A 12,673-nucleotide genomic window follows, 5' to 3' on the forward strand; every position below is an offset into this window, starting at 1 on the left:
ATATAGGATAACTGGGTCCATAAGATGTTAATAAAAATCAAGGTTCGCTGTTATTTTTTCCCTTAGCCTAGCTAGATGTGGTCTGCTATTGATTTGATAATGAAGCCTCTTAGAAACCTTTTTGTTTAAATATAGAAAACAAAATTTGGCAAAAGGCAAGGGATATAAACATTTTCTGGCTTTAAAAAAGAGAGACAGAAAAAAAGGGGGGGCGGAGAGAGAGAGTCAAAGCATTTGGTAAATTTAATGCATAAATTGTTAGTTAGAATAGATAGAGAAAAGTAAATGATCATTATTGCAAATCTATCATTAAGAAGAAAGATGTCCCAAAATAATTTATAATATTCTACATTCCAGACTAGAAAGTAAGTTTTTTTGTTTTGTTTTTGTTATTTCACAATATTTTCTCTCTTTTTTTTTACATTTAAAGTAGTACATATAGTAATACATATGCCTCCTTTTCCCCTCATTGACCTCCCCCCCACCACCCCCAAACCCCAGCACATGCCCTCACCCCCTTAGTATCTGTGTCCATTGGTTATACTTATATGCATGCATACAAGTCCTTTGGTTGATCTCTCCCCCTTCACCCCACCCTCCCCTGCCTTCCCTCTGAGGTTTGACTGTCTGTTCAATGCTGTTCTGTCTCTGGATCTGTTTTTGTTCATTGGTTTATGTTGTTCATTGTATTCCACAAATGAGTGAGATCATGTGATGTTTATCTTTCTCTGACTGGCTTATTTTGCTTAGCATAATGCTCTCTAGGTCCATCCATGCTGTTGCAAATGATAAGAATTCCTTCATTTTTATAGCAGCTTCGTATTCCATTGTGTAGATATACCACTGTTTTCTAATTCACTCGTCTGCTGATGGGCACTTAGGCTGTTTCCAAATCTTAGCTATAGTACTAGTAAATTGTGCTGCTATGAACATAGGGGTGCATATATCCTTTCTGATTGGTGTTTCTAGTTTCTTGGGATATATTCCTACAAGCGGGATTACTGGGTCGAATGGCAATTCCATTTTTAATTATTCGAGGAAATGCCAAACTGTTTTCCACAGTGGCTGTACCAGTCTGCATTCCCACCAGCAGTGCAAGAGGGTTGCTTTTCCTCCTCATCCTCACTAGCATTTGTCATTTGTTGACTTGTTGATGATAGCCATTCTGACAGGTGTGAGATGGTACTACATTGTTGTTTTGATTTGCATCTCTAGGATGATTAGTGACTTTGATCATGCTTTGACTGTCTCTTGGACTTCAGTATGTCCTCTTTCGAAAAGTGTCTAGTTAGGTCCTTTGCCAATTTTTTTTTATTGGATTTGTAATCTTACTTTTGTTAAGTTGTATGAGTTCCCTGTAAATGTTGGAGTTTAAACCCTTAAAGGAGATGACATTGACAAATGTATTCTCCCATGCAGTGGGCTTTCTTGTTATTTTGTTGGATGGTTTCTTTAGCTGTGCAGAAGCTTTTTATTTTGATGCTGGAAGTTTTTTGATTACTGCTTCAATTTTCTCCATAATTATTGGCCCATTCAGATTTTTTTATTCTTCTTCATTGAGTTATGGAAGGTCATATTATTCTAGCAATATGTCAATTTTTTCTAGGTTGACCATTTTGTTGGAATAGAGTTGCTCAAAGTATTTTTTTAAATCCTTTGTATTTCAGTGGGCTCTGTTGTTATTTCACCTCTTTTATTTCTGATTTTGTTTATTTGGGTCCTCTCTCTTTGCTTCCTGGTGAGCCTGGCTAGAGGTTCATCAATCTTGTTCATCCTTTCAAAGAATCAGCTCTTGGTTTCATTGATCTTTTGTATTATTTTTTGTTTGTTTGTTTGTTTGTTTGTTTTGGTCTCTATGTCATTTATTCCCCCTTTGATCTATATTATTTCCATCCTTCTGCTCACTCTGGGCTTTTCTTGTTGTTCTCTTTGTAATTCTTTAAGTTGTAGAGTTAGATAGTTTATTACCATTTTTTCTTGTTTTTTTTGTTTTTTTGTTTTTTTTGAGCTAGGCCTGTAATGCTATGAACTTCCCTCTCAGGACTGCTTTCACTGTGTCCCATAGACTTTGGATTGTTGTGTTTTCATTGTTATTTTTTTCCAGGATGTTTTTAATTTCTTCTTTGATCTCTTTGGTAACCCAATCATTGTTTAATAACATGCTCTTTAGCCTCCAAGTGTTTGAATTTTGGTGATTGGTTTTATTGTAGTTTATTTCTAATAATATGCCATTGTGATCTGAGAAGATGCTTGCTATGATTTCAATCTTCTTGATTTTGGAGACTTTGTGTCCCAATATGTGGTCTATTTTTGAAAATGTCCCATGTGTACTTCAGAAGAACGTATATTCCATGCTTTGGGGTGGAATGTTCTGAAGATGCCAATTACGTCCATCTGATCTAGTGAGTCATTTAGGATTGCTGTTTCTTTGCTGATTTTTTGTCTAGCGGGTTTATCCAGTAATGTCAATGTGGTATTAAGGTCCCCTACTATGATTGTATTGCTGTTGATCTCTCCCTTGATAACTTCCAAAAGTTTTGTTGTTGTTTTTTTAATGTATTTGGGTGCTCCTGCATTGGGTGCATATATGTTTACCAGAATTATATCCTCTTGTTGTATCGATCACTTTAGTATTATGAAGTGGCCTTTCTTGTCTCTTGTAATGGCCTTCACTTTGAAGTCTATTTTGTTAGATATAAGTATTGCTACCCCAGATTTTTTTTCATTTCCATTTGCCTGAAAAATATTTTTCCATCCCTTCACTTTTAGTCTGTGTGAGTCTCTTGTTCTGAGGTGGGTCTCTTTTAGATAGCAAATATATGCGTCATACTTTCTTGTCCATTCAACCAGTCGATGTCTTTTGATTGGAGCATTTAGTCTATTTACATTTAAGGTTATTATTGATAGGTACTTGTTTGTAGCCATTTTTATTCTTTATGCCTATGTTCCTACTTCTCTTTCTTTTTCTTCTTTTTACAATAGTCAGTTTAGCATTTCTTGCATTGCTGCCTTGGTAGTGATAAACTCCCTTAATCTTTTTTTGTCTGTGAAGTTCCTGATTTCCCCTTCAAATTTGAATGATAACCTTGCTAGTAGAGTATCTTGGATTACGTCCCTTGCTTTTGCATCACTTTGTATATTTCATTACATTCCCTTCTGGCCTGATGTGTTTCTGTTGAGAAGTCATTTAATAATCTAATGGGAAATCCTTTGTAGGTAACTCTCTGTCTCTCTCTTGTAGCCTTTAAGATTCTCTCTTTGTTGTTAATGTTTGCCATTGTAATTACAATGTGTTTGATGTGGGCCTTTTTGGATTCATCTTGTTTGGGACTCTCTGTGCCTATGTGACTTTATTCTTCCCCAACTCAGGGAAGTTTTCTGTCATCTTTATTCAAATAGGTTCTCTAAACCTTGCTCATCTTCTTCTCCTTCTGGCACCCCTATTATACATGTGTTACTTTGTTTCATGTTGTCCCAAAGCTCTCTTAGGCTCTCCTCCTGCTTTCTAATTTTTTCTCCAATTGCTGTTCAGATTGGGCTTGTTTCTCTGCCCTATCTTCTAACTCACTAATTCAGTCCTCCGCTTCTCCTAGTCTACTGTTGAAACCTTCTATAGTGTTTTTATTGTAGCTATATCACTTTTGATTTCCTCTTGATTCTTATATAGGTTGTTGATTTTCTCATCCATCCAGTTTATGAACTGTACGACCATTACTCTGAATTCTTTTTCTGACATATTGCATGATTGTTTCATTTAGTTCCTTTTTTTGGTGATTCCTTTTTCTTTCCTTTGGGGGTTGTTTCTTTATCTCCCCATTTTTGCTATCACCAAAGGGTCGAGGTGCCGAGTTGCAGGGCCTCAGCCACAGCGGCGTGCTTGGTGGGAGCATCACACACCCTGAGAGTCATGGGAGAGCTCAGGTGTCGAGACGAGCAGCCACAGCTGGTCAGCAGGAGTCCCATGCACACTGAGAGTCACAGGAGAGCTTGGGGCCAGGGGTGCATGGCCACAGTGGGTTGACACACTGAGAGTCAGGGGAGAGCTTGGGGGCCAGGGCCCACAACCACAGAGAATCAGCAGGAGGGGAACATGCTCTGGGACTCACAGGATCCTAAAGCCAGGATGGCTGGAGTGTAGGTGTCCGTGGGTCTGTAGCCACGGTAGGAGGTCTTTGTTCAGAGTGGCTCTAAGGTCCCGGTTAGCATCTGAGACTAGTGGTGAGGCTGGGGTCCTAGTCACTGCAGCTCTGCCCTTAAAGATGGCATGGTTTCTATGCCAGCATCGGCTGCCTGGGAGTGTTTGCCGTGGTAGCGGGGGCTCCTGGTTTCAGAGAGCCTGGTCTGCCAGCCCCCAAAAGTCCTGCAGGATCTCACTGTCCCTCACTCACACACACACACACACACATACACACACACACACACACACACACACACACACACACACACACCACATGTCCACACACACTCCTTTCACTCCTTTACTCTCTTAAACTCTCTTCCTCACTGCCATCCTGCCGGCCATCAACTTGCTCTCTACTATATAGTAGGGTTTGCAACTTCTGGAAATATGATATAACTGTTCTGTGTATGTGCACCTATGTTTAAATTGAGATCACTCATTATCTTATACTAGAGGCCTGATGCACAAAATTCGTGCAAGGGGCTAGGGCCCCGCCACCACCGTGGCCACCTCTACCTTGGCCCCCACCACCGCGGCTTCTTCCACAAGGTCATCCAGAAGGATGTCTGGTCTAATTAGCATATTACACTTTTATTACTATAGATATTTTGTAAAAATACATTTTCAAATTTATCAGTTTGAAATAATAATTTCCTGACATGATTTTACTATTACATCTGAGAACACTGTGCCCAACTCCTACTCTGGTCCCTTGGAATCATCTTTTATTCACTAAGAACACACAATAGCAAAGAAAGGCTATCATTAACAAGCATACCTTAGTTTTAGTAATGTATCTGAAGCATTCATTATATTATCTTGCACTAGATTGGGATACACTAGTGTGATAGTGGAAATGGAGAAAAATGTTGCTTTGTGAACACAAATTCAAGGAGTCACAGTCATTGGATTAACTTCACCCTAAAAAAGTAATTACGGTCAATTCCCCAGTCACATGGTGAGCTCCTGAGAAATACAATGCTCTTTTACAACAGGTTGACCTTGTGCATGCAATTTTTTTTTTATCCTCACCTGAGGATATTTTTCCATTGATTTTTAGAGAGAGTGTAAGGGAGGGAGATAAATATTGAGGTGAGAGAGACACATTGATTAGTTGCCTTCACACATACCCTGACCAGGACCAAGGATCAAGCCTGCAAGCGAGGTTCATGCCCTTGACCATAATCTAACCCAGGACCCTTCAGTCCCCAGACCAACACTGTTTCCGCTGAGCCAAACCAGCTAGGACTTTCACATTCATTTTTAATGCTGCCCAAGTGATACAAAGATCCCACTCTTTCTTTATGACTAACCAGTAAAACCTTTCCTGTCATCTTCCCTAGCAATTAGCTGTGTTTTTATAGTACTTCATGCCTTTCTCTATCTATCTATATAAAAGGCTCATTTGAAAAGTGTCCCTATGGGAGTTCGACCGAGAGACTGGGAGTTCTATCGCTCATTATGATGTGTGCTAACCACCAAGGGGTGGCGTGGAACAAAGGAAGAACTGGGCCGAGAGCTGGAGAAAGGAGGCCCTGGCTGGCAGCTGAGGAAGGGAGGCCCTGATCAGCCCTGATTGCCAGCCAGGCCTAGGGATCCTACCTATGCACAAATTTCATGCACCAGCCTCTAGTTGGAATATATTTACTGTAATGCTTAGAGTTGATGTCCCTGACTTCTCTATGAGACTTTCCAAAGCAAGTCCAAGCCTTATTTACTAGTACACTTGGATCTGAGTCCCAACTAAAGTCTGGCACACAATCAATGTGGTAAATGAATAAAAGAGGGTCATGGGCATGTCAGATTTATGTTGGTTATGTTTTCATCATAATTACAATTATGTCAATACTGAAGTTAATTAGGAAAAGTTCCTTTGGAAAAGTGGAATAAAAATCTGTCTCAAAAGCATTACAAGGAAACGTGGTAAAGGCTTTTTATTTAGACTTTTATAAGAGGGGAAAGACCTATCACTATGGAGAGCTTATTTTGCTAAGTGTACGTTTCCCTCAATGTATAGTTATCTGTGAAAATTAATTTAATTAATATTTTTTTTCTATGAAAATAAGAAGTTAAGAGAGTTTAAATGATCTCTTTTTCTTTTTCTTAACATTTTATTGGTTTAATCATCAATTATTGTTTGTTGCTTTTACTGCTGTTATTTTACATATATCAGTACACAACTAAGGAGAATTGATCTTCTAGCTTCTGGCAAGTAGATACAGACTGACTAGATGTTGAAACAAAGACATAATCATATGATATCTAGAAATAGACTGAAAATAATTTCAGGGTAATTCTACCAGATATATATATATATATATATATATATATATATATATATATATATATATACACACACACATATACATATATATATGTATCTGCCACAGCTTAGACTAGCAGAAAGAAATCAGAGATAAATTGAGACAAGGTCAGAATCAATAAAAAGGAATTCACATAGGAGCAAAGAAACTCTTTCAAATAAAAGTCTAGAGGACAAATCTGAGCTTAGCAACTCAGAGTCCTGAGAGGCCAATGAATAAGATAAGGATGGAATAGTGTACATTAAAAGGTGATTCAGATGAAGTTTCTGGAAACCATTTCCTATGTCAGTCTGTTTCATGCTTCAGTGCTTCAGGTCAATGACAAGGTTTTTGAAGATAACTCCCTCTATTAAGTGTGTGATACTTAGCCCGACTGGCATGGCTCAGTAGTTGAGGGTAGATCTATGAATCATGAGGTCAATGTTTGATTCCCCATCAGGGCACTTTCCCAGGTTGTGGCTCTATCCCCAGTGTGAGGCACGCAGGAGGCAGCCAATCAATTATTTTCTCTCATCATTGATGTTTCTATCTCTCCCTCCCTCTCCCTTCCTCTCAGAAATCAATAATTTTTTTTTTAAGTATGTGATACTTTGAACCTGACATCTAATTATTGAATTACATGATTTCTCCATCATGTGCCAATAAAAGAGGAGGGCTTTAATATCTTAAAAATATCATTAAATCTGTAGACAGAATAGTCTTCCATTTTCAACCTAAAATATAGTTAAAAGTTTATCCTATATAATAAAAGGCTAATATGCAAATTGACGAAATAGCCATTTGCTTTGATGCACACTGAGCACCAGGGGGCAGACGCTTAAAGCAGGAGCTGCCAGGGGTAGGGCTGCTCAGCCAGAAGCCTGTATGGTGGCAGGAGCCTTTCCCGCCTCCGTGTCAGCGCTAAGGATGTCCAATTGACAGCTCCCAGACTGTGAGAGGACGCTGGCTGGGCTGAGGCACCCCCAACCCCCACCCCAAGTGCACAAATCTCGTGCACCAGGCCTTTAGTATTTATATAATAAAAATTACTACAATTATGGATGTAAGCACAATAGTATTTTTCAAAGTTTCATTAATTATGTACCCAAGCTCATTCATTAAAAAAATCTCACATAAAGAATATTTAACGGGAATATTTCTAAAAGGTTGTTGGAAGAACTTATTGAGAGGATGTGACTGACAGTTGACCTTCAAGCTGGGTCCATGTGATCTGAGGCTTATTATCCCCTCCACTCTCCTTGTAATGTATGTTCCACCCACTGTTTCCACACTAGGAGACACTTCAAGGATTGAGAAGTGGCTTTGAGAGAGGAAGGTGTTATTGAGACTATCTGCACTGTACATGTGACTGAACTCTCTTAAGGCCTCTATATAAACGTTTAAGATGCTGGTGGGTAGGTGTGGAGATCGAGTCTTCTTGTAGCTGCCCAAGATATAAAGATTCCCTAGTTCAGTGGTCGTCAAACTCATTAGTCAACAGAGCGGCAAACTGCGGCTCGCAAGTTGCAGTTTGCCAACCACTGCCCTAGTTTATTAAACCTGACACCGTGCCAATCTGGACTGGACTGCCCCTTTCTTTAGTCTTTTTTTGCCCCAGGGGCCAGTTTCAAATTCCATTCGGGGAACTCTGGAGATTGAGAACCAAAAAATGGTAAATTGTATTTTCTTTAAAAAAAATGAAATGGAAGCATAACCATTTATTTAAATTAAGTCAACCATCTAAAGTTTAGTATATACATTAGGATTATGTATATATTGTAATATTTTTGCTATTACATGTTATTTCTCATTTTCCCACTTTTCTCTAGATTTTTATATAGTTGTGAACCTCGGTACCATGGATCTCTCTGTGAATTGGATATTAATGAATGTGAGATCAAACCTTGTCTAGATGGAGAAGATTGTGTTAACAGAACCTGTGCATACAACTGCCTCTGTGCTCCTGGTTATACAGGTAAGCCTCTCTCTGCCCTGCTTATATGAACCTATCACTATCTGTAAATAAATGAAAACCTTATAATCTCTCTAAAATCTGAAATAACCTGTCACATGCAAATAAGACAGAAAGATCAAGGAAATTTTTGGAATGTTATAAATTAATACAAATAAAATATGCTTTTAATCTACAATTTGCTAAAGACTAAGAAATATATGGATTATATTTCAAGGTGTTTTATATTTTTATGCTTTTTTGTATTGAAGTTTTCTGAAATATTTTATATGTTTATAATACAGAAAATAAATATAGGTGTATGAATAATCTAAGATAAATAATACTATTATAACTATTATAAAAATGTCATATAAAATGTTTATTTCTTTTAAATCTACCTACATACTAAAAATCAATTAGGAAGCTTTTGTCAATTTGAAGTTCTAGCAGAAAAGTATGATTTGGAGTTAGCTATCCTAATATCAATTATTTCACCAAATAAATTATATCCAAATATTGGGAGAAAAGTCACCAAGGAACTATAAAAAAAAAGGAGAAAAGCATTAGTTAGCCCTCTACTCAGAAAATTACAGGACATTGAAGAAAGAAATTGAGGAAGACACAAATAAGAGGAAGCATATAACATGTTCATTAATTGAAATAATTACATCATTTAAATGTTCATACTACCCAAAGCAATCTATAGTTTCAATGCAATCTCTATTGAAATACCAATGGCATATTTCACAGATCTAGAAAAAAATTCCAAAAATTTATATAGAACCATAAAAGACCCAGAATAACCTCATCAAACTTGAGAAAGAAGAACAAAATTGGAGAAATCACAATACCAGATATCAAATTATATTGCAAGGCCATTATAATCAAAACATCCTGGTACTGGCATAAGAACAGGCATATAGATCAATGGAACAGAACAGAGAGCCCAGAAATCAACCCATGCCTCTATGGTCAATTAATATTTGGCAAAGTAGGCAAGAGCATATAATGGAGTAAAGACAGTCTATTCAATAAAAGGAACATTGGACAGATACATGCAAAAACATGAAACTAGACCACCAACTTAACCATACACAAGAATAAACTCAAAATGGATATAAGACTTAAATGTAACTCATGAAACCATAAAGATCCTGGCAGAAGAAGTAGGCAGTAAAATCTCAGACAACTCTTGTGGCAATATTTTTGCCGAAATATCTCTTAGGGCAAGAGAAACAAAGGAAAAAATAAACAAATGGGACTATAGTCCTCTCAATGTCTGATGAGAAACTATACTTATGAAATATAAAGATGTATTGTTTTGATATACCAATATTAATCATGTGGATCCAGCAAGAATGTGTTAAAATCTCAAATTATTAATGTTTGAATTCTACATCACTGGGATCTTTTAGGTTCCATTTCAAAGGAAAACTAGTTAAGTAAATTTAATATAAGATTGTTCACCGGAGTAAAAAACACTAAAAAATTAGAACGAGATTGGAAAGCAAAACTGATAAAGAACTAGAAATATTTTTAGTGAATAACTGATCAAAATGCAAGAGCAAGTTAAGTCACCTGAACAAAGAATATGCAGTACCTTTCCGGTTGAATCCACATAGCTGAAGAGAAAGTTACCTTGGTAACAACTGTTACCTGCACCAAAGTCTCAGCTTAAATTAAAAACCAAAAAAATTGAAAGCTAGTTTCTATAGATTTTCTTACATACATATGAAGCATTACCTATTGGCTATGAAACAGTGTTCGTTCTAAGTTTTATATTGCCCTTCATCTTTCAAATTACTGCGATTTCTTTTGGGGACTTTAGGTATTCAACTAGCAATTGCCTTCACCATGCTGTTGTTTTGCTCCTGCTACTGTTGCTCACAGGGTTAAAATGAGAAATGACACACGGAGCTCCATGTGACTGAGAAACACATCTTGTAAAATTACTTGATATAACACATTGTTCTGGTATTGTAAATGCATCTTAAAGTTTGAAGTATCAACGTGTTCTTTATTTTTTTTCACAACCTGTCTATTTTCCTTGCAAGCTACAGTGCTTAGCATTGTTTCAGAATTTATGATTAAGTTGCCAATTAGACAACCCAGTGGATAAGTCGAATGCACAGTTGGCTGTATGAGATAGTCTTCAGTGGAAACATAAACTTATGAGTCTTCAGATATACAATGGTAAAACTGAATAAAATTTAAAAAGGAGTAAATGGAGATAGAATGAAGGACCAAGGACTGAGCCCAGGGGTTCTGCACTATTTAGGAGTACAGGGGAGAAAGAGATCAAGCAAAATAAACTGAAAAGAGCAGTCAGTGTTACCGGAGGGAAAACAAAAGAAGATGGAGTTCAGAAAGCCACATGGATTCAAGTAGAGGGCGTAATCAACAGTGTCAAGTGTTATTTTTGGTTAAAAGAAGGGATGTTAACCATTGGGGCTAGATAAGCAAATGTCATTGAAGATATTGTCAACAAGAATTTTTGCTCGATTGATGGGTACAAAGTCTGTTTGAAGAGGATTTAAGAGAGAGTGTGGGAAATTAAATTGCTGAGTGAGATTATGTACTATTTATTAAAGTAAGGTTTTATTTTTTATGATAGACACAAGAAATGGACAATACTTGAGAAGAGAGTAAGATTAAAAATAAAAGTTGTGTATGTGTTTTTTTTAATTCATGTGCTTATTACTTTCTTTTAAATTTACCTTTATTGTTGAAAGTATTCCAGATGTCCTCCTGTTCCCCCCATTGGCCCCCTCCATTCCACTCCACACCCCCTGCCGGCACTATTGTCTGTGTACATGGGTTAGGCATATCCTACCTAATAAAATGGTAATATGCAAATTACCATCACTCTGCTACGCCCACGATTGGGCTGTTGGGAGGCTGGGGGCGGGACTCGGGGTAGCCGATTGGGCTGGCAGGAGTCCCCGCCCCCCGTTCCTCCTGCCGGCCCCAACGGCCGGCGCTGTGGGAGGACCCATGGGGCCGGCGGAAGGCGCCGGTGGCGGAATTCAGGGTGGCTGATTGTGTGGCTGCCGGCACCAGTTTTCCGCCAGCACCAGTTTTCCTATGGCCACCCGCCGATCGGAGTGCCTTCCGCCAGCGTGATTGGCCACCCCGAGTTCCTCCACCGGCGGCGCTGGAGGAACTCAGGGTGGCCAATCGCGCTGGCGGGAGGCACTCCGATTGGCGGGTGGACAGAGGAAAACTGGTGCTGGAGGAACTCAGGGTGGCCAAACACGCTGGCGGGAGGTGCTCCAATCAGCGGGTGGCCAGAGGAAAACTGGTGCTGGCAGCCAGGTGAAGGAAGGTCTTTTGCACGAAACTTCGTGCAATGGGCTTCTAGTATGCATATAAGTCCCTTGGTTAATCTCTTCCTGTCCTCCCTCCCCTCTTCCCTCTGAGATTCCTCAGTCTGTTCCATGCTCCATTTCTCTGGATCGATTTTGTTCATCAGTTTATTTTGTTCATTAGATTCCACATACAGGTAAGATCTTGCGATACCTGTGTTTCTCTGACTGGCTTATTTTGCTTAGTGTAATACTCTCCAGGTCCCACTATGCTAATTCACATGCTTATTAAATGACTTTGACTACTGTATATGGAATGGACTGGAGAGTTTCAATAATGGAAGCAGAGCCGAAACTGGTTTGGCTCAATGGATAGAGCGTTGGCCTGCGGACTCAAGGGTCCCAGGTTCGATTCCAGTCAAGGGCATGTACCTTGGTTGCGGGCACATCCCCAGTAGGGGGTATGCAAGAGGCAGCTGATTGATGTTTCTCTCTCATCGATGTTTCTGGCTCTCTATCCCTCTCTCTTCCTCTCTGTAAAAATTCAATAAAATATATTTTTTTAAAAATAATGGAAGCAGAGAAACAATGATTACACTTGACTTCTTAATCATCCTATATAATAAGAGAGGAATATGCAAATTAGGTTGGGACTCGGTAACATCACAACCACTCAGCCGGGGCAGGGGGGGAAGGGGAGTGGGGCTTGCGGCTAGGACATGAGCCTGTGGTGCCTCCTCTGGAGTTGGGGAGCTAATGACCAACGGGCTCCGGTCCTCCTCCAACAGCCCTTTCCAGCAGGCATGGGGTTGCTGAGACCCAGGCCAGACCTCTGGCCACAGATCCACAGCTTTGCGGAGACTGACTCTACCAGGCTGCCTGGAGGCCATGTGGCTGGGCTGCAGGGTGCCCGTTCAAGATGTGACACAGA

The 12,673-nt window shown here is 39.1% G+C and overlaps 1 protein-coding gene across 1 annotated transcript in view; it reads left to right on the forward strand.

Moving 5' to 3' along the window:
* Positions 1-12,673, forward strand: part of EYS (eyes shut homolog) — a gene marked incomplete at its 5' end in the record, with an annotated part of 1,363,978 nt that overhangs the window by 446,181 nt on the left and 905,124 nt on the right. The window contains 1 exon segment of the mRNA XM_079781621.1: positions 8,313-8,458. Within this exon segment, the coding sequence (XP_079637747.1) occupies positions 8,313-8,458 (146 nt within the window).

The sequence above is a fragment of the Cnephaeus nilssonii genome (assembly GCF_951640355.1).
Source record: "Cnephaeus nilssonii genome assembly, chromosome: 9".
In the NCBI taxonomy this organism is placed as follows: domain Eukaryota; kingdom Metazoa; phylum Chordata; class Mammalia; order Chiroptera; family Vespertilionidae; genus Cnephaeus; species Cnephaeus nilssonii.